The following is an 18,952-nucleotide window of genomic DNA, read 5'->3' as shown; positions in this document are numbered from 1 at the left end:
CATCAATAAAAACTATTAGAAACAAAATAGTTTAATAATAAACTGTCATTCTTCCGCTACTACAAAGTATATAGTTCCTACATAAATCGTTGCCACGCAACAGCCAGATGGAAATCTTTGCCGTCTTTTTCAATTTGAAATATTCGATGCGCAGTAATATGGAATGTTAAAGAATGTTATGAGGACAACCTGTGAGGTTATGCTGGATTTTACAACGGCATGGAACGCGATATAGCCAATCACAATCAAGGATGGGGACAATCAGTTTTAGAATCCAGCATAACCTCACAGGTTGTCGTCATAACATTCTTTAACATTCCTGCGCATCGAATATTTCAAATTGAAAAAGACGGCAAAGATCTGGCTATCTGGCTGTTGCGTGGCAACGATTTATGTAGGAACTATACTTTGTAGTAGGGGAAGAATGACGGTTTATTATTAAACTATTTTGTTTCTAATTGTTTTTATTGATGAAACTATATCAAATATTTGAAGTAACAGTTTTAGAAAAGCAATAAACCCCGAAAGATTTTAGAACAGGTAGGCTAAGGGGGTTTGGGAACAACCAGTTTTAGAAAGGTAATGTTATTATGTTAAAACCTACGTCAAATAAACATTAACTCTATAGCCTACTTCACCCGACTTCACCTTGAACGATTGATTCTCTCAAAAACTTCCACGACAACACTAAAACGCGTTCTCTTCAGCTGTGAATGAATGATAATATTGAGTAAACCACAAAACTGACAAAAAAACTTAGTCTTATTACAAGTGTAGTTACCATTTTCAAAAAGCGATCACATTTGTCAAGATAAAGATACCTGAGACTCAGGCATCACAAAAAATATTTTGCTGGTGATGTGTGTTATGTTGTCCAGGTTATATACTTTTGTTTCTATGCTTCCCATCTGTTCAAATGTGACTGAAAGATGAGTGGAGAAAATGTGTATTTGTTTTGATTTCTTCTGGCTGATCGCTTACAAATTCCTTTCTGGAAGTTGCCAATTTGACTAGATCGTTTTCTTGACATAATTTCAACAAAGAATGCGTCTTAATGTTTCTTCTTTAAGGAAAATAAGACATATGTTCCGATTTGTTTCTAAAGTCTGGTTCCCCTGAATTCCCCTAGGTGGCACTATACACCAAGTGATGTTGAACACGTCAGTGGACGATTTCAACTAGATTTCAAGGCCTCAATTTATCCATGTGTCTTGAGAGACGGCGCATGTCTCATGTTCTTTGGTCATTCCTTAAACTGCTCTGTTGCCAGTTATCTGGACACAGATCATCCAGAAGGCTGAAGGCCTCGTCAGGTTAGCCAGTCTAGGACCATGCTTTATAAAGTGGAGAAGACTCTCATGAGCAGTGTGTGCAGAAGGTAGCCTAGTGTGTGTGTGAATTTGACTTGATCGTTTATTTTTATTTTTTATAAGTTCAACAAAGAATGCGTCTTAATTGTTCTTCTTGAAGGAAAATACAATTTGAGTTCCGATTTGTTTCTAAAGTCGGGTTCCCCGGAATTCCCCTAGGTGGCGCTATACACTAAGTGATGTTGAACACGTCAGCGGGCGATTTCAGCTAGATTTAAAGGCCTCTATTTTTCAATGTCTCTTGAGAGACGGCGCATGTCTCATTGATTAGGTAAACCAACTTAATTTAAAATACCTTAATTATACTCAATATGTAGTAGCCTAATTCACATAAATCCGCCTACACGGAATAACTCACACAAGGCCAATTAAAATTCACTTTGGACAAAATGTCCTGATAAAAAAAACCGTTTTTAGATTAAGTAATTTAAGACATTATTTGTTTATTCGTCTAAATCGATATTATCATTAAAATAGCTTTTTCCCTCGATCTCAAACTGAGCTTACTCCACACATATCAGCGATTGCAAAGGCCATCATGACTGGGCCCATGAACCACTTAAAAACAGAGGTAGATTGCCGCACATATCTGTCGTCAATAAGCACACCATTTTGTGATCATGTATTCAATATAATATGTCGTGTGGCATCAACTTCTTTTTTTTTATCATGACAGAACATCTGACGGAAAAAAGGTATACAGTGAAAGAACGCAAGGAGGTCTCTTGACGTAGGAATCAGGTGACTCAAAACTTTTCACTCCATCCTTTTCTATTTTTTCCCCTCCGCCCTCAGCCCGTTAGCGGACGGTTATAAGCAAGGAAAGTTTGACAAGTTTGTCTCAGTATCTCCGTGGTCCCAAACTTGGATTTCAAGAAAGCAGTGTCCTGATTCACGAAGTAACGGAGAAAGTCCCTTTGGGCTCTCTTCCTGCTTCTCAGTAACTTTCCAGGTAAGATTTTCTGTTTTCTAACCTGGAATACTAACTCTGTGAGTTTTTATTTTTTGTCCTTTTCTCTCTTTTTTTTGCAGTTTGAGGTAATGCTCAGAAACATTGTTTGCACTTTGTTTCCAAACACAGCGTGACTGCAAGTTATATACATGTTTAAAAACAAGTTAAACATTCTTAATCCAGTTATCCCGTATCCTTAGTAGACATTCATGATGTGTTTTATTTTATTTGTAACTCCCAAAGTCAACCAAATTCTAATTGCTTTTGCTCATTTTTTACTTACACTTACATTAAGGTTACATGGTCGTTTCTTTTCCTATACATTTATTTTCTCTATCCCCTCCCTTAAGTTGAAACAGTCCGTTAGTAGCCAAGTTACATAGCCTGAGGCATTTTACTGTACTCTTACTCCAGCATGCGATGAATAGTAATAAGGTCGCTCCAAAAAGCAAAGGCGCACGAGTCTGCGTCTGTTTATTATGGACACGGATTTATTATTCTTTTGCATATTTAACTGACATTTTTCTATTAATACATATATCTCATCTGGTCTTTGTATTCCAATGAGATTGAATTCTGACAGGAGACCTTTTAAAGTTTCCTGCGTCTGGGCAAGAGTGAGGGCTTTTAAATCGTCCTGAATAAAGAATTACAGCGATGCATTCATTTTTTTGCAGATGCTCTTATTCTAGTTTTTAAGTTGTTTCATGAATCAAAACACTGAAATTGTTTGTTAAAATCACAATTCAAAGAAAGAAAACAAACTCAAAGCTTTCAAACATTAGGCTACTTATGAACCTCACTGGATGTCTTCATGTCAGTATTTATAGGTTTGAGATTATTTAAGATTAACATCAAAGACTACAATTTAAAAGAGTTCTGAAAGAAAAATATATAAATCTGAAATGTATTGTCTAGGGAAACCATTGTTGTGTGAGCAGAATCTGCGAGGGCCATTGTAATACTACTGTCTAGATACATTTAATGGGGCCACCGACTCACTGAAGTAGAAACTGGCGGGATTTTATGTCACTTGCCCTCATCTTCAGAATGCTCTCATCAATTGTTAAGAATGTTCTAAGTGGCTGAACATGCATTGTGTTAAGAAAGCTGGCAGGCAACAGAAGGTGTTGTGTGTTGTATTTCCATGGACAGTATTCCTGTCCTGAAGGGTTATTATTAATCATGTCTTGTGGCCAGTCCTAACAAGCTTGTGAACTTCATTTGTCTCTACCAACATACTTGTTGAACGTCTTTACTGACCCATTGTCATGTTCTTTGGTCATTCCTTAAACTGCTCTGTTGCCAGTTATCTGGACACAGATCATCCAGGAGGCTGAAGGCCTCGTCAGGTTAGCCAGTCTAGGACCAGGCTTTATAGAGTGGAGAAGACCCTCATGAGCAGTGTGTGCAGAAGGTAGTATGTGTGGAACTATACGACTGTACGTGTGTTTGCATCCAGACTTTGTGTGAGTCCAAGCTGTGTGCGTGGGTCTAAGCTGTGTGGTGTGCATTTTAAGCCCAGGCAGTGTGAGTGTGTAAAGACAGGCTGTCTATATCAGAGATAGACGTGTAGCCAGTGTTGCCACCCCTTCAAGCTCACAGACTACAGACATGATTATATCTTATCTGGGATGATCAGGGTGAGGATTGTGTGAGGGCAAAGGTCATTGTTTGGAAGCAATACAACATAACCACAAAGCACTCACTTGCCTCCTCTTCTCAAAGTCCCTCCCTCCCTCCCTCCCTCCCTCCCTCCCTCCCTCCCTCCCTCCCTCCCTCCCTCCCTCCCTCCCTCCCTCCCTCCCTCCCTCCCTCCCTCCCTCCCTCCCTCCCTCCCTCCCTCCCTCCCTCCCTCCCTCCCTCCCTCCCTCCCTCCCTCCCTCCCTCCCTCCCTCTCTTCAGACAGAGGTTGTGTCCCGACTCTTTATCTTTCTGCCCTCACTGAAATGTGTGCTTGTTCACACCACTTCACCTCATGCCTTTACAAGTGAACAATTAGTGGGAGAAAGGTGTTAAAAAATCTTCCTGGTTGTTACTTTGACTAACGAGCCCTTTCACTTTAGTCAGAAGAATAGAGAACATTACTCTCAATGCAGAAAGAGCTGTTAGACTGTACAGCAGGCATCCTTTCTTACTGGGAAGAGAGAGAAAGACAGAGGTAAGAAGACACATCTTTGAGTATTAATCGAAAATTACTTTTAAGCAACAATAAGCTTTAAGTTATGAATAACTCACATGATAGTTCACAAATGAATTCAATCAGTAGTGAAAACTGATTTCTCTAGTGTGTCTGCTCGTGATTCTACTGACACTGGAATGCAAGACATTGTCATTGTTGAAGCTAATACTCAGGCCATGCAGGGCTACATACCAGGGGTACTGATATATGTGGATACTGCATCTTTAATTAAGATAGTAAATTGTGTACCAGATGGCAGACAAATTGCTTTCTGTATTAAAGAACAGTTACTGTGTCTAAGCAACACAGTTCCTAGGAATGAAGTGGTCTTTTCCCCAGAGCGTTTTCCCCCAACATGTGCACAGGCTCACTAAGGGGCATTTGATATCTTTAATTTTGTCCACATCCTTTATTTCGGCATTCTTTCATGTTTATTAGAGTTGTTAACAAACAATGGGTTGATGAGAACCAGGTTCTTGGGTGAACATTTTTATAGTTTGCTGATGAAAGAAAGTGAGCGTCAGTTTTACTTGCGAGTTTCTCCAACCGTTCCTCTATCCAACTCCTCTGTAATTAGCTCAGATTTTTTTTCTTCTTTTTTTGGGGTTGTACATTTAGAACACTTAAATCGTTGTAACCTGCGCACTACTAAGGTTCAATTGATCAAGTCTCCTCTTCAATTTGCCCATAATTCACTCTGGCTTTGCAGTAGATACATCAGAGACACTGTATGCTACATCTCAGCAAATAGTACAGACAGGGAACCATGTCTCCATAGTGTACCAGCCAGAAAGTTAACCCCATATTAGGTACATTCTCCTCTATTTGACCTCCACAAGGAAAGCCCAGACCCAACCTGCCCCATCCCATCCATCCAGTCCATGTCTTAACTGGCCAGAATGAAATCAACACCTTGGGTAGATGTCTAAGCATGTGTTTCATCTGCCGTCCACAGAGTGCCAAGCTTCCCGTTGCGTTGAGGATGAATTCATGTAATAATGACTAAACCAAACCAATCTTTTGTTCGAGGAACAATGTGTCTGATACTGAAAGTATGGAGCATACATAGGTGTCAGTGTGATTATCAGGCTTTTATTCAGTGTTTCTTTATACTGAAGACAAACTAACCTTCCTTCTCCCTCTCTACCTTTCTCTCTGTGTGTGTAGCTAAGGCTCGGTGAGGATGGGTGACTGGAGTGCTCTGGGGAGGCTGCTGGACAAGGTCCAGGCCTACTCCACCGCGGGAGGCAAGGTCTGGCTGTCCGTCCTCTTCATCTTCAGGATCCTGGTCCTGGGCACGGCTGTGGAGTCTGCCTGGGGCGACGAGCAGTCTGCCTTCAAGTGCAACACCCAGCAGCCCGGTTGTGAGAACGTCTGCTACGACAAGTCCTTCCCTATATCGCACGTGCGCTTCTGGGTCCTGCAGATTATCTTTGTGTCTACGCCGACGCTCCTCTACCTAGCGCATGTGTTCTATCTGATGAGGAAGGAGCAGAAACTCAACAGGAAGGAGGAAGTGCTAAAGGCGGTGCAAAACGACGGCGGCGACGTGGACATCCCCCTGAAGAAGATTGAGATGAAGAAGCTGAAGCACGGCCTGGAGGAGCACGGCAAGGTCAAAATGAAGGGAGCCCTGCTCAGAACCTACATCGTCAGCATCTTCTTTAAGTCTATCTTCGAGGTGGGCTTCCTGGTCATCCAGTGGTACATCTACGGTTTCAGCCTGGCAGCTGTCTACACCTGTGAAAGGGCGCCCTGCCCGCATCGCGTCGACTGCTTCCTGTCCCGACCCACGGAGAAAACGGTCTTCATCATCTTCATGCTGGTGGTGTCCCTAGTCTCACTGGCCCTCAACGTCATCGAGCTGTTTTACGTCTTCTTCAAGAGGATCAAGGACCGGGTCAAGGGTAGGCAACCCGCCACCGTCTACCCCCCCAGTGGCACTCTCAGCCCCACCCCAAAGGATCTGCCTGACACCAAGTACGCCTACTACAATGGCTGTTCCTCTCCCACAGCACCCCTCTCCCCCATGTCTCCCCCAGGGTACAAGTTGGCCACGGGCGAGAGAACCAACTCCTGCCGCAACTACAACAAGCAGGCCAATGAGCAGAACTGGGCCAACTACAGCACGGAACAGAACCGGCTGGGCCAGAACGGCAGCACCATCTCCAACTCCCATGCCCAGGCTTTCGACTTTCCCGATGACACCCAGGAGCATAAGAAACTGAGCGCGGGCCACGAGCTGCAGCCGCTGGCCCTGCTGGACCCCCGCCCCTGCAGCCGGGCCAGCAGCCGCATGAGCAGCCGACCCCGCCCAGACGATCTAGACGTCTAGCCCCTCCCCCTCTGCTCTTACATTCTCTAGGCAACCTCCCCTGACCTCAGAGGAAAGAAGGGGCAAGTGGCCGAGCCGGAGAACCAGGAAGTTAGAGTGCCAAGGTGGGCGTGTTATTGTTTTTTTGGGGTTATTTTTACAAACGCGTTCCGAAGGGGGCGGGCCACAGCGATCACTGTTCTCGTTTTAGAAGAGACTCTTAGGTGATAAAAAAGAGACATTAAAATACTTTAACACTGTTGGAGGTACTACACGATGTATTGATGACTTTGAAACTAGTGGAGCTAACCAGCGTTAACACACAAATAGTGGTGGAGCTAGAGGACCTGCGTGTTCTGATACCTGGCCCACAGAATCAGTCTATGCCTGGTGGTGTTTTGGTTGAATGATCTTGTTTCTCTTTTCTTTTTTTTCTGTTTTGTTTTTTGCTGTATATGATACATTCTTATGGCCACACACAATGACAACATTCCTTATAAAAGTGTTTTACTTTGCAAGATGCATCTTCTCTCTCAATGTCTTGGAAAGTAGTTTAGTCAGAAAGACCTCATGACACCCCCATTTAATCTGAGAGAGCCTGTCTCTGTTTAAATAGTCTCGTTGGATGGTTGTTGAGTGTCATGGAGACTATTTATTTTTGGGTGAACGTAGACACGACTCTCACCACTAACAGAGGAGACTGACTGCTAGCCAAGTTCTGATCCAGAATCCCCACAATGATTCTTTAAAGTTACTACACCCAACTTCATATTTATTGAATATTATCCAAATTTCAGCAGCACATTTCTTTCTATGTGAAGAAGAGGGGAACGTTTTATAAATGATCGTCAACTGTCATTTCCTGAAAAACTTTGAATTTATGTGGTGTCAGTTGTTTTTAGTATTTGTTGTCTCTGGGTTTTGTGGGGAAAAGGTGATGGGAGAGTCTGTGCAAGCAAGCTGCTGTAGGACCGGTTAACAACAAACAGTGTTTTTATTGTTAATGTATGTGTTCTAGAGTATCTTGTTTGACAGAAAGGCTTTATTTGTTCAAATTTTCATGTATGTTTTGTTTTCTTTCTTGGGGGTGGGTAAGAGTGGGGTGGGGGTGGTAGAGGGCGAGGGCAGTAGGTTATTTGTGTTTTAACTTTGTTTTTGAGTGAATGATTTTATTTTCCAACTCAATGTAATCGTTGCTGCTTGAGAGGTAGATGTTTAGTACTGTAAAACAAGCTAACTGTGTCACAAAAAATGTGAGTTTTTAGAAGACTGCTTATAGACCTGGACTAATATTTAGTCAAATATATTAAAAAGGTTTACGCCTGCGTAGCTTCACTCAACTACCAAACACTTCTAGATGGAATTACAATTGGACAATTTTAATTTCTTATGGTTGTTGTTTTTTTTGTTGTTTTTTTTTTTCAAGTTTGCATCCTGGTATTTCGGTACTTAAACAGAGAGTTTCCTGGATTTTTCAGCTACAATGGTGTTTGCACTGAGCTCTTGACTAGGTTGTTATATGATGGAAAATGTGGCAAGTGTTTTCTGATATGCATGTTACTAATTTATTTTAAAACACCCCAGGCAGAAATCACCACAGCACATTCTTCATGCAGATAAACAGACATACAGATACAGACAGACAGACAGACAGACAGACAGACAGATAGACAAACACACACACACACACACACACACACACACACAGACACACAGAAACACAGACACACAGACATAAAGTGATGTTCGACAACTGGGTTCAATGATATTGAAGGGCTACAACAGTGATGTCTCCCCAGTCAACACACCCAACAACACAAGTTAAACATGATCGGTGTACATTTGTTCTAGAGCATGGTCAGAAAATGCCATTCCATGGAGATCCACTGTTGTACAGTGTGAAAGTGCATGATAGCAAAAATAAATAAATAAAAATGAAAACTCATTAATCATATCTGTGAAAAGCTATTTTAACCAATAAAGATTTTTTTCTTTCTTATATTCTGTTTTATTGTTTCGTTTCATTCATCCAGTAACTGTCTTTGTTATTGGTAAACTCTGCCTCAGAATACGGTCTAGTATAAAGTAGTGGTCATACTGTCAATTCACATACCCCCCCCCCCCCTTCTCCCTGTTCTGTTCCCACCCATGTGTCATGCGTATTCAGTAGGTACACGGTACAGTATGTCAGAAATATCTTGCTGAATGCAGTATTTAACATTGACTACAGCACTTCTGTCTACACTACCAGCTAAAAAGCTCAACATCAGACACATGCAGATGTACACTCCATAGAGAGGTTATTACATCATCTGTGGAGAGTATTTATAGTCTAACAAGGGCAATGGTTTGTGAGCCTCAACACCAATACCAACGTAGCCAGAGATAATATACACAGCATAACACAGGAGAGTGCGATAAGAACTACACTGCACTGTATCTCAAGTCTGCAAATGCCTCAGAGATTTGGTCAAATTTCATAATATGAAAAGACTCAGGTCTTTTTCTCGTCTCCAAGTTTCCTATTTAACCTTTCCACAAAGCTAAACAGAACCACATGTTTGGACTGGGCCTGCGCACCACATGTGGCCCAGGCTGCCATGGAGAAGTAGCTCCACTTTGATCCACAGCTAATTCATCTCGATTTTTAATTTAACAATGAGTTTTTATCAGGATTTTTATATAAGATGTCATTGTTAAGTACAAGGACCACCACAGAAACAGTTTCGGGAAAAGACCCACATTTGAAAAAGAACATTTGGTTTATTACATAAAGTATTCACATAACATCAGATATAATAAAAATGGAAAACAGAAGCCAAAGTGTGAATGATTACAGGGCTGCAGTGTATCTCATTAGGACAAACCTGTCTGATATGTTTTCATTTTAGTCTCTGTTAGGGAAGGTAATGTCCTCATTATTAGTTCCAGATCTCTGTATGGTGCTAGATCTGTGAGGTATGAGTCTGAGACGGATAGGCCTCACACTCAAGGTTAAATCCAGATTGTTTTGTGTGAGTTGTCTCAGTGTCATTGTTGCTTCAGCTAACTCACCAGCCCAGATACAGTGTGTTACTGTGGTTTCTGAACATGTTACATGACTTACTCTTACTAAGGCGAGGGCTGGTTGTGAGTGAGGACAGTTTTACAGAGTTCTCTCTGCCCACAGACAGGGGGAAGAAGCAGTGCGTCTGAGTCCTGCATCCTGCATCGTACCACCACACTGACCACAGTGCTAGGGTGGTGCCGACTGGACAAACAGGATGACGGGGCTCACGCTGCTAAATATGGAGAGTCATGCCGTCACTTCGGCACTAGGGACAACTGCCGAGGAGAAGAGAAGTGGAGGACAGGAAAGCTCACGTGACATATTAAACGTCACAATGAAAGCGTTTAAAAAGTCATTTATTACTTTTATTGTGGAAGAGGGGATGGGAGAGAGGTGAAGCATGGAGGCCATTATGAAACATCAGTTGTTTCACGTGTAGCTGCAGGACGTGAGAACCCACAACCTTGAACAGCACAGACTGACCAGCCTGGCATCTCAGGACCACCTACCACTCTGGAACACATGCAACTTAGTTACCTGAGCCTTTACTTCGTTCCTTTCTGCCTTCCTCTCCTCTCTGCTCTTATGGGTGTGTGCTCAATCTGGTCTGCACAGTAAGGAATTTTATAGGAGTCTCAGTTGTCCAGAGAAGAGGTCTAGCAGGCAGATGTGACCCTGTGCTGCCAGCACTAAATAATATGATTCTTCCACTTATCTGACTGACAAGAGTCTCAGCATTCTCTGGAGTTACTAACTGGACTTCCAGTCGGTCCAATGGTAAAGGGGCCTATGGTGAAGCTGTGTAGGCCAACCCTAAATCCTAAACATAATCCTGGGGTCATTAGAGGGTAGACACACAGTATGTAGACACCATAGGTTCTGTAGGTCTCTTTTTCTCTGTCTATTTCTATTTATCACCCTTTGTCTTTTCTCTCTCTGTTTTCTTAATCTCTCTCTCTCTCTCTCTCTCTCTCTCTCTCTCTCTCTCTCTCTCTCTCTCTCTCTCTCTCTCTCTCTCTCTCTCTCTCTCTCTCTCTCTCTCTCTCTCTCTCTCTCTCTCTCCTCTCTCCTCTCTCTCTATCTTTTGCTCATTCCACACAGCAATACTGTAACAGTTACTACACAGCAATCAGGAGAGACTGGAACACATACAGACCGCAGACTACAGACAGGAAATATTTTCATAATTTCCTAAAATAAATGATAACAGACCTTTTAAGGAGCTCTATTCAAGGTATTACTTTAAGGTGTCTGTGGTAACCCACTGTAGGTTTTTGTACAGCACAATACACACACACACACAGACAGGAAGAGGGCACCACAGTTAGGGAGGTCCTCAATCCTGAATGCCCCAACAGGAAGCCTCGAGAGATCTAGACTAATAGACCTCTGACTCTCCCCCCAACACACACACACACAGACACATGCACACAAACACGCACACTGTCTGAGGAAGGGAAGGGACTTTTGTTCTCATATGTCTTTATCCTTCATGTATTCAGCAAAGTGGCTGAGATAATATTAAAGATGGCAGCAGCATGTTTGTGTTTTGGACACGGAGCCTCCAATCATGGTGGATTTTTCAAAACGTTGGGGTGAGGCTTTGTCTGTTATTGATTGATTGTTTTCTCAATCTCTTTGTCTCCCTGTCTCCCTGTCTCTATCTCTCTCTCTCACTCTGTCTCAGAGTATACTCCACAGGAGTGTCCAGATGAATTATTCTGTTGTTGTGTTTGTGTACTTCAGACAGGGGAAATCGGAAACCAGTTAATCAATTAATTATACCATAAAGGCATTCTTGTGGGTTCCAGGATATTTACCGTAATATCAGCCATGAAAACACACGCTTTCAGCATACTCTGTCTGCAGGCTGCTCCCCACATTAAAGCCATGAACACAAAATCATATTTCTATGCGCCTGTATTTGAGGGCACATAAACCACTTATTACTAAAAGCTGTGTGCCAGAGACAGTGGCTTTGAAGCTGCTGAACACCACATGAGGCATCTGGTCCTCTGGTCTCACACACACACAAACACACACACACACACACACACACCCACACACCCACACGCACATGCATGCACACAAAGATACACACCTACACACACACACAAACATCTACTCAGACACACATGCATAAATAGCATCTTGAACCTGAGACTATGAACAGGAAACAAGGACTGGGATTCAATCAAACACCCAAACTACACCCCATAATAGTGGTGTGACTGGAGCAGCACAGTCAGATTACAAGGCCCGATAAGTAGAGGACCAAGAGGTAGGTCTGAGGGTTAACATCTGAACACACGCTACACAATCCTCTCAACCCACATTAAAATCACCTCTGTATACCCTCTCAGACCAGACCAGTGTCTAGGCTCTGTAACCTGCTTTATATCTGGCCCCCCTGACCCCAGTTTTCCACAACATCATCCAAATCTCTCAAACCAAGCCAGAAATACTCATGAGTAGAAAATGTAATTCACATACCTAATATGCTTGCTATTGAATAACTTTCACAATATGCTACTGGCCAAGGACTGTCTCCGTTCACTTACAGCGGGAGGGAGGGAAGGAGAGGGGATGGAATGAATAAGGTAGGGAAAGATGAAGGGAGAGAGACAGGGGGGTGGTTGGGAGGAGGGTGAGAGAGTGGAATGGAAGCCAGAGTGGGTAGAAACAACAGAGATGGAGGGGGTGAGGACAGAGAGAGGGAGCGAGGGAAAGGAGGTACAAGGGGGAAGAAGGGAAAAGGGAGAGAGAAGGAGATGTTTTAGCATGTTAATGCCAACCCTGCCAGGATGAACACAGACTGATGCATCCTGGGACATGACAGAGGCCTCTGAGTGTCTGTGTCAAAGCCAACACATCTGTCTAGTAAGAGGACGTGGTGCAATGTTAGTCCACAACACTGGCCAGTTGGTTTACATCAAATGTCAAGCACAGATACACCAAGCAGCATCGATAACTGGTCCTCTGAAACAACTGCGAACAAACCTTGGGGTAACATGATCAGCCTCTTTGTATGGCATCTCATTGCTACAGATCGCAAAGCCTGCCTTGTGATGAGCTCTTGTTATTGATTGTTGAAACTAGTTAACCCTTGGAGGTTTAGGTAAATCTGGATTTGTGTCAACCATTAGACTCCACAATCCTGAGATGAATGTAAAACTCTACTCTCACACAGGCCTTCCACACTATCTGAAGTGAAGTATGTTCTGGAGAGGACAGCACAAGCTACATGACTTGAAATGATATATACCACATCAAACACATGTTGTCTCCTATTAGAGGATGCACACACAAACACACACAGACACGCAAACATACACAGACACACAAACGGGCAGACTCGGCGAACACTTAACTGAAAAAACGTGTGTGTGAGTATGTATGTGTGTGTGTTTGTTTTTTCCAACAATGGGGACTGACCAGCCACATAAAAGAGGATGGAGGATGTTGACCTGCTGGTTGCCTGGATGACAGCCAGAATCTTTCTGGAAACTCTAAACACTCCATTCTTTTCTCTCATTCAATGATGAGAGATTCTCTAAATGATCACTTAGTGGTGGACAGAAGACAATCACAGGAGTCTTTTAGAGACGGGATAGCAATTGTGTGTGGAACAATTTATTATGATTCAAGCAGTGGCACAGTGACAAGGATTCAAAATGTTTCCAGCACAAAGAAGTTCCATCTTATTGTTGCAGGAACCTTCGGCAAAACAACCATGAGCACCAGACCTGGGTCAGTCACGATTTGCAAGTACTGTGCACTTGATCTGATTTGCTTCACCCTCTGCAATGACTCATTATCTTTAATGGATCTGGCCTTATGAGTGCCAGAACTATGAGCCAAATTTCAAATCCATCTGTGTAAATTACCAGCTATTACGGTTAACACCTGTGGTTAACCAAACCCCTCACCCCCTTTGACCCCCCATCCCCAAACTAACACCTGTGGTCAACCAACCCCCAATGCCCTCTCCATCTCAGCCCCCCCACCCCCAAGCTCATGCCAAGCCGAGCCCTGGAGCAAGAAGAACATGGGTTCAAATCCATCAGTAATCCTGGCTGTGCCCGCCCGGACAGATGCTGCCTGGTTTCCACATCGGAGCACAACTGATGGATTGTATTCAGATCTAATGATGTAATCCTGCTAGTTGATACTCTTTACCTCACACTAAACCCTGTTCCCAACCACCGTACCTCACAGTGAGACAAGGCCAGTCTGGAGAGTACTGGGCTCTGAAAACCAAGAGTCCCTGGGTGGAGTCCAGTAGAATAGTAGAATAGAATAGAGTAGAATAGAGTAGAATAGAGTAGAATAGAATAGAATAAAGTAGAATAGAATAGAGTAGAATAGAGTAGAATAGAGTAGAATAGAATAGAGTAGAATAGAGTAGAATAGAATAGAATAGAATAAAGTATAATAGAATAGAATAGAGTAGAATAGAGTAGAATAGAGTAGAATTGAAAAAAGTAGAATAGAATAGAGTAGAATAGAGTAGAATAGAGTAGATTAGAAACATGTTGACACAATTTGTTGATGTGTATGCTAAAACAGCTGCTGTTCATAAATGACCGTTTTGCAAGTTAATGCCCAGTATGAGAATGGTTACAGTATTGTGATCATAGCAATGATGTAGATAATGAGAGACTAAAACGGTAGCTAGACTAAGCACTGTGAGCACTGGCTGTGAGAGAACGGAGTTAGAGAAAACTTGCCCGCCAGCTATCCCTCCACCTAATCTAACCAGCCATGCACAAACAACAAACAACAATTAAGACACTGAGGCCGAAGGAAAACACTCATTTGTAATCAACTCACAGAGCTCCTTTTGAGCGGCTTGGATATGGCACAACCTGTTACTAAGCAGCCTGGACTCTGCTCTCCTCCACCCTTTCTAACATGGCTTCACCTGAGATGACATCTCCTTCTCTCTCTCTCTCTCTCTCTCTCTCTCTCTCTCTCTCTCTCTCTCTCTCTCTCTCTCTCTCTCTCTCTCTCTCTCTCTCTCTCTCTCTTGCTCTCTCTCTCTATCTATCTATCTCTCTCTCTCTGTCTTTCTCTCTCTCTCTCTCTCTCTCTCTCTCTCTTTCTCTCTCTCTCTCTCTCTCTCTCTCTTCTCTCTCTCTCTCTCTCTCTCTCTTTCTCTCTCTCTCTCTCTCTCTCTTTCTGTCTCACTAGTGTTCTCTTTATCTCTCCTTTCCTTTTCTCGGTGTCGGTTTGTCCTCTTTGTCTGTCTCGCTCAAGATATATGTTCTGTACATGCATGTATATAGACAACATGACAATGTTACTATTTGTGGTATGTGTAATCTCTCCACGTCCATGTATTTGATAATGAATTACCTCCTGCATTTGTACACAAAAGGTATGGATGTGTGGTAACACATAGGTACATACACCCTCATACACGCTCAAAAACAAACACATACATGCACACACACACACGCATAGGGGATTGCGGACGCAGTAGTCAACAGGTACGACTTTAAGGAATGCACCTAATACCACTATTAGCACAGCAGAGACACAATCTGGCCAAATCCAGAATCCGTGATTCAGTCCTGGAGCACAGACCCAGAGGTTCACTGAAACACCTCTGTGTTGCTGAACCCACCCCAAGCTGATTCCACCACAAACTGGATATGATAATGTCCATAATCTTTTCATGCTAAAGGGAGTGACACAAACATTTGAATACAGACTATGAAAATGATTTTGACACCACATTTTTAGCAGTCCTGCTGAATAATGTAAGTCCTCAAGACACACCTCAGATAAACACACCTCAGTTTTCCCTTCTTCCCTGCCCTCCTCTACTCCTCCCTTTCTACTTCCCCCCCCCCCCCCACCCCCCTCCCTTTCTAATCTCCTCTTTTCCTTTGTCGGCCTCTGTGATACAGGCAACAAAGCATTTGACACATACTGAAATTGCGCTCCAAACTCTGGATGTTGTTATGGCGCCTTTCAAAGAAACACCTCCAAGTCCAGAAGTATGGATTTCATCAGAGTATGGTTGCCTGCTTAGACAGTCATCATTAAGACCCATTTGGAAGGTTCCGTATACGGGCTAGTTTTTCAGAAGCCAATGACATCATGTTCTCCAATCAAGCTGATATGGTCCAGGTCGGCATGGTTACGCCTGTGTTTTCATAGCAGTTCTTTATGTTCAATAATTACTTGTGGCTGCTGCAAGACCTCTTAGTGCTAGAGGTAGATTATAATCTTAAAGTGTATATGAGGGATTAACATTAATCCACTCACCAGGCTAATGGTCTGAGGCAGCACTTTAGTAGTTAGCAGTTTTTGTCAAACACACACGCAAGCACACACATAAACTCACATGCACATACACCAACATGCATACAAAGATACACACAAAGGTACACACAAGAACATACACAAGCAAACACACTCATGCACACACTGGGGAACCTTTGAAAGTAGAACCTGGAGTGGAATTTACAAATTCATAAGTAAATCTGTAAGGAATATGAGATTTGTCTAAAATAGAACTACATTCCTTCAAAGTAATGATCTGAGTTCAGATCCCACATGTTCAGATCCCACATGTTCAGATCCCACATGTTCAGATCCCACATGTTCAGATCTCACATGTTCAGATCCCACATGTTCAGATCTCACATGTTCAGATCCCACATGTTCAGATCCCACATGTTCAGATTCCACATGTTCAGATCTCACATGTTCAGATTCCACATGTCTAGATCCCACATACAACCTCAGAAATGCAGGTAATTTATTGAAGCTGATGTTGCATTTTATAACAGATTTTGAGAATTATATGTTCTGTGTCTAGGAAAGAGAAAATATATTTTACTGTAACAGTCTGGTATTTGAACTTTATCCAAAGCAGTGAGGCGGTGTGCTATGAGACCAGTCTTGAACCTCAAACACCTTTCAGTTCATGACAATTAAATTGTTTAGTTGGCAGTTCCAACATGATGTGTGTTTCTGTGGACTCTGTGGTTGGGTATATCTTTGTATATGCTGTCTGGTTGCCGTCTGGTTGGTCTAAACATGCAGTTATGTAGGAAATTATTATTTTCACTTTTTCATTGTTTATTGGTTTACAGCACTGCATGTTCCCACAGCAACGTGTGTGAAGCCAGTCAGGTTGGCTTGGCCAAATCTCCCCGAAACATAGTGACATGTTTGTAGTGTGTAGGTACTGTTTATGTGTGTGTGTGTCAGTGTGTGTAAATGTGTCAGTGATGTGTGTGTTATGTGTCAATGTGTGTGTGCCTGTGTGTGTCAGTTAGTGTGTGTGTGCTGCAGACTCAAAACTCAGAGTCAGAATGTATTTAAACTGGTAATGAACCACAAACTATCTACAAACTCCTTGAAAAAGAGAACCTCACTGTTTCGTTCCCATTGTTATCTAAACGCACTCTGATCTCCTAGCAACCAGAGCTGGATAGACAACCATTTTGGATCTACCTCTGGAGTCATTTGCATTTTAGGTATGTTAGTCCTGACAATCTCACATTTTCTGCCTGACTCAGCAATAAGTGCAGAAAATGAAAGCATTTATAGGAGCTGTAATTACTGCTATGCTTGGACCAGGTTTTTCAGACATAGTCAGCAGGGCTAACAAGCCTCTAGTAGTGTTTTACTGCCCACAACACCGCTTCATAAACAGGAGCAAGGAAGGTCACCTACTGGGGGGGGCATGTATTCACAAGAGGACAGACATACAGCTTAGGTAGGAGGGAGGGAGGGAGGGAGGGAGGGAGGGAGGGAGGGAGGGAGGGAGGGAGGGAGGGAGGGAGGGAGGGAGGGAGGGAGGGAGGGAGGGAGGGAGGGAGGGAAGGAGGGAGGGAGGGAAGGAGGGGGGGAGGGAGGGAGGGAGGGAGGGAGGGAGGGAGGGAGGGAGGGAGGGAGGGAGGGAGGGAGGGAGGGAGGGAGGGAGAGGGAGGGAGGGAGGGAGGGAGGGAGGGAGGGAGGGAGGGAGGGAGGGAGGGAGGGAGGGAGGGAGGGAGGGAGGGAGGGAGGGAGGGAGGGAGGGAGGGAGGGAGGGAGGGAGGGAGGGAGGGCATAGAGACAAATACAGCTTTGAAGAGAGACATGGAGATAAAAAGTGAGATCCTGGCAGTCCAAGGCAAAGCCAGACAGAGGGGTAGATAAATAAAGAGAGAGAGAAAGAGAGAGATAGAGACTTAAAGACACGGTCATTTTGGTCGGTCTGAACATCAAACAGAACTCTAACTCTCACACAGGAATGGCCAGAGTAATCACTAGTGATGAGAAATCAAGTCAGCCAGCCAACAAGCCAGCCAGTCTACCATCAAGCCAGTCATTCAGTCAGCCTACCATCACACCAGCCAATCAACCAGCTCACCATTAAGCCTGCTACTAGGTGCGTTCGACTTCATGCAGCGCCGGCTGACTTGAAGCAGCCATTGGCACTCTCAGCTTCAAGGCAGCCGGCTGCACCCGGCTGTCGGCGCCGCCGGTGCTGCATGAAGTTGAACACACCTACTGTGACAGTGTGTCAGTCAGCCAGCCATGTAAACAGATAACAAGTCATCCAGTCATCAATCCCCATCCGGTCTGCCAGCCAGCCAGCCAAACATCAAGCCTTGGGAGTCATTCTGCAATATCCCCTTTTGCTAGGAGACTAGATATGCATCTCTCTCTCTCTCTCTCTCTCTCTCTCTCTCTCTCTCTCTCTCTCTCTCTCTCTCTCTCTCTCTCTCTCTCTCTCTCTCTCTCTCTCTCTCTCTCTCTCTCTCTCTCTCTCTCTCTCTCTCTCTCTCTCTCTCTCTCTCTCTCGCTCTCTCTCGCTCTCTCTCACCTTCCAGAGAGGGTGATGCCTATCTGAATGTTCCTCCAGTGCTTCACGCTGGCTGGCTGAGGGCAGAACACACCTCCCTCTCACCCTAAATGCTCTTACAGGACTGTTTAAAAGAGCTGTTTTCTGTTTCTGCTGAGTGCAGTCAGCATGAAGCAGAAACAAAGAAATTATCCCTTTAACAAGCATAAGTGTTCTTGGCTGTTGCGTCCTTGAAGGGTCTCTTGCTCTCCCATTCTCTCTTTGTCTTGCTCTCTC

At 43.6% G+C, this 18,952-nt stretch overlaps 1 protein-coding gene across 2 annotated transcripts; it reads left to right on the top strand.

Annotated features, from left to right (window-relative positions):
- Positions 1-163: 163 nt before the first annotated feature.
- On the top strand, positions 164-8,817 carry gja1b (gap junction protein alpha 1b). 2 transcript variants are annotated; one of them, XM_084699598.1, is made up of 4 exons: positions 164-540; positions 2,166-2,322; positions 5,672-6,411; positions 6,547-8,817. In XM_084699598.1, exons 3-4 carry the CDS (start codon positions 5,688-5,690, stop codon positions 6,837-6,839), a joined length of 1,017 nt encoding a protein of 338 aa, XP_084555724.1. In that variant the 5' UTR covers positions 164-540; positions 2,166-2,322; positions 5,672-5,687; the 3' UTR covers positions 6,840-8,817. The 2 variants fall into 2 exon arrangements, with proteins under 2 accessions (XP_084555724.1, XP_084555723.1); XM_084699597.1 differs by having other exon boundaries at positions 5,672-8,817.
- Positions 8,818-18,952: the final 10,135 nt, after the last annotated feature.

The sequence above is a fragment of the Hypomesus nipponensis genome, chromosome 6, assembly GCF_054491055.1.
Source record: "Hypomesus nipponensis isolate SF chromosome 6, ASM5449105v1, whole genome shotgun sequence".
Taxonomy (NCBI): Eukaryota; Metazoa; Chordata; class Actinopteri; order Osmeriformes; family Osmeridae; genus Hypomesus; species Hypomesus nipponensis.
This window is presented reverse-complemented; position numbering and strand designations above follow the sequence as displayed.

Bases quoted from the DNA above. Each gene is read 5' to 3' on its own strand.
- gja1b (XM_084699597.1), top strand. From the start codon at position 5,688: ATGGGTGACTGGAGTGCTCTGGGGAGGCTGCTGGACAAGGTCCAGGCC.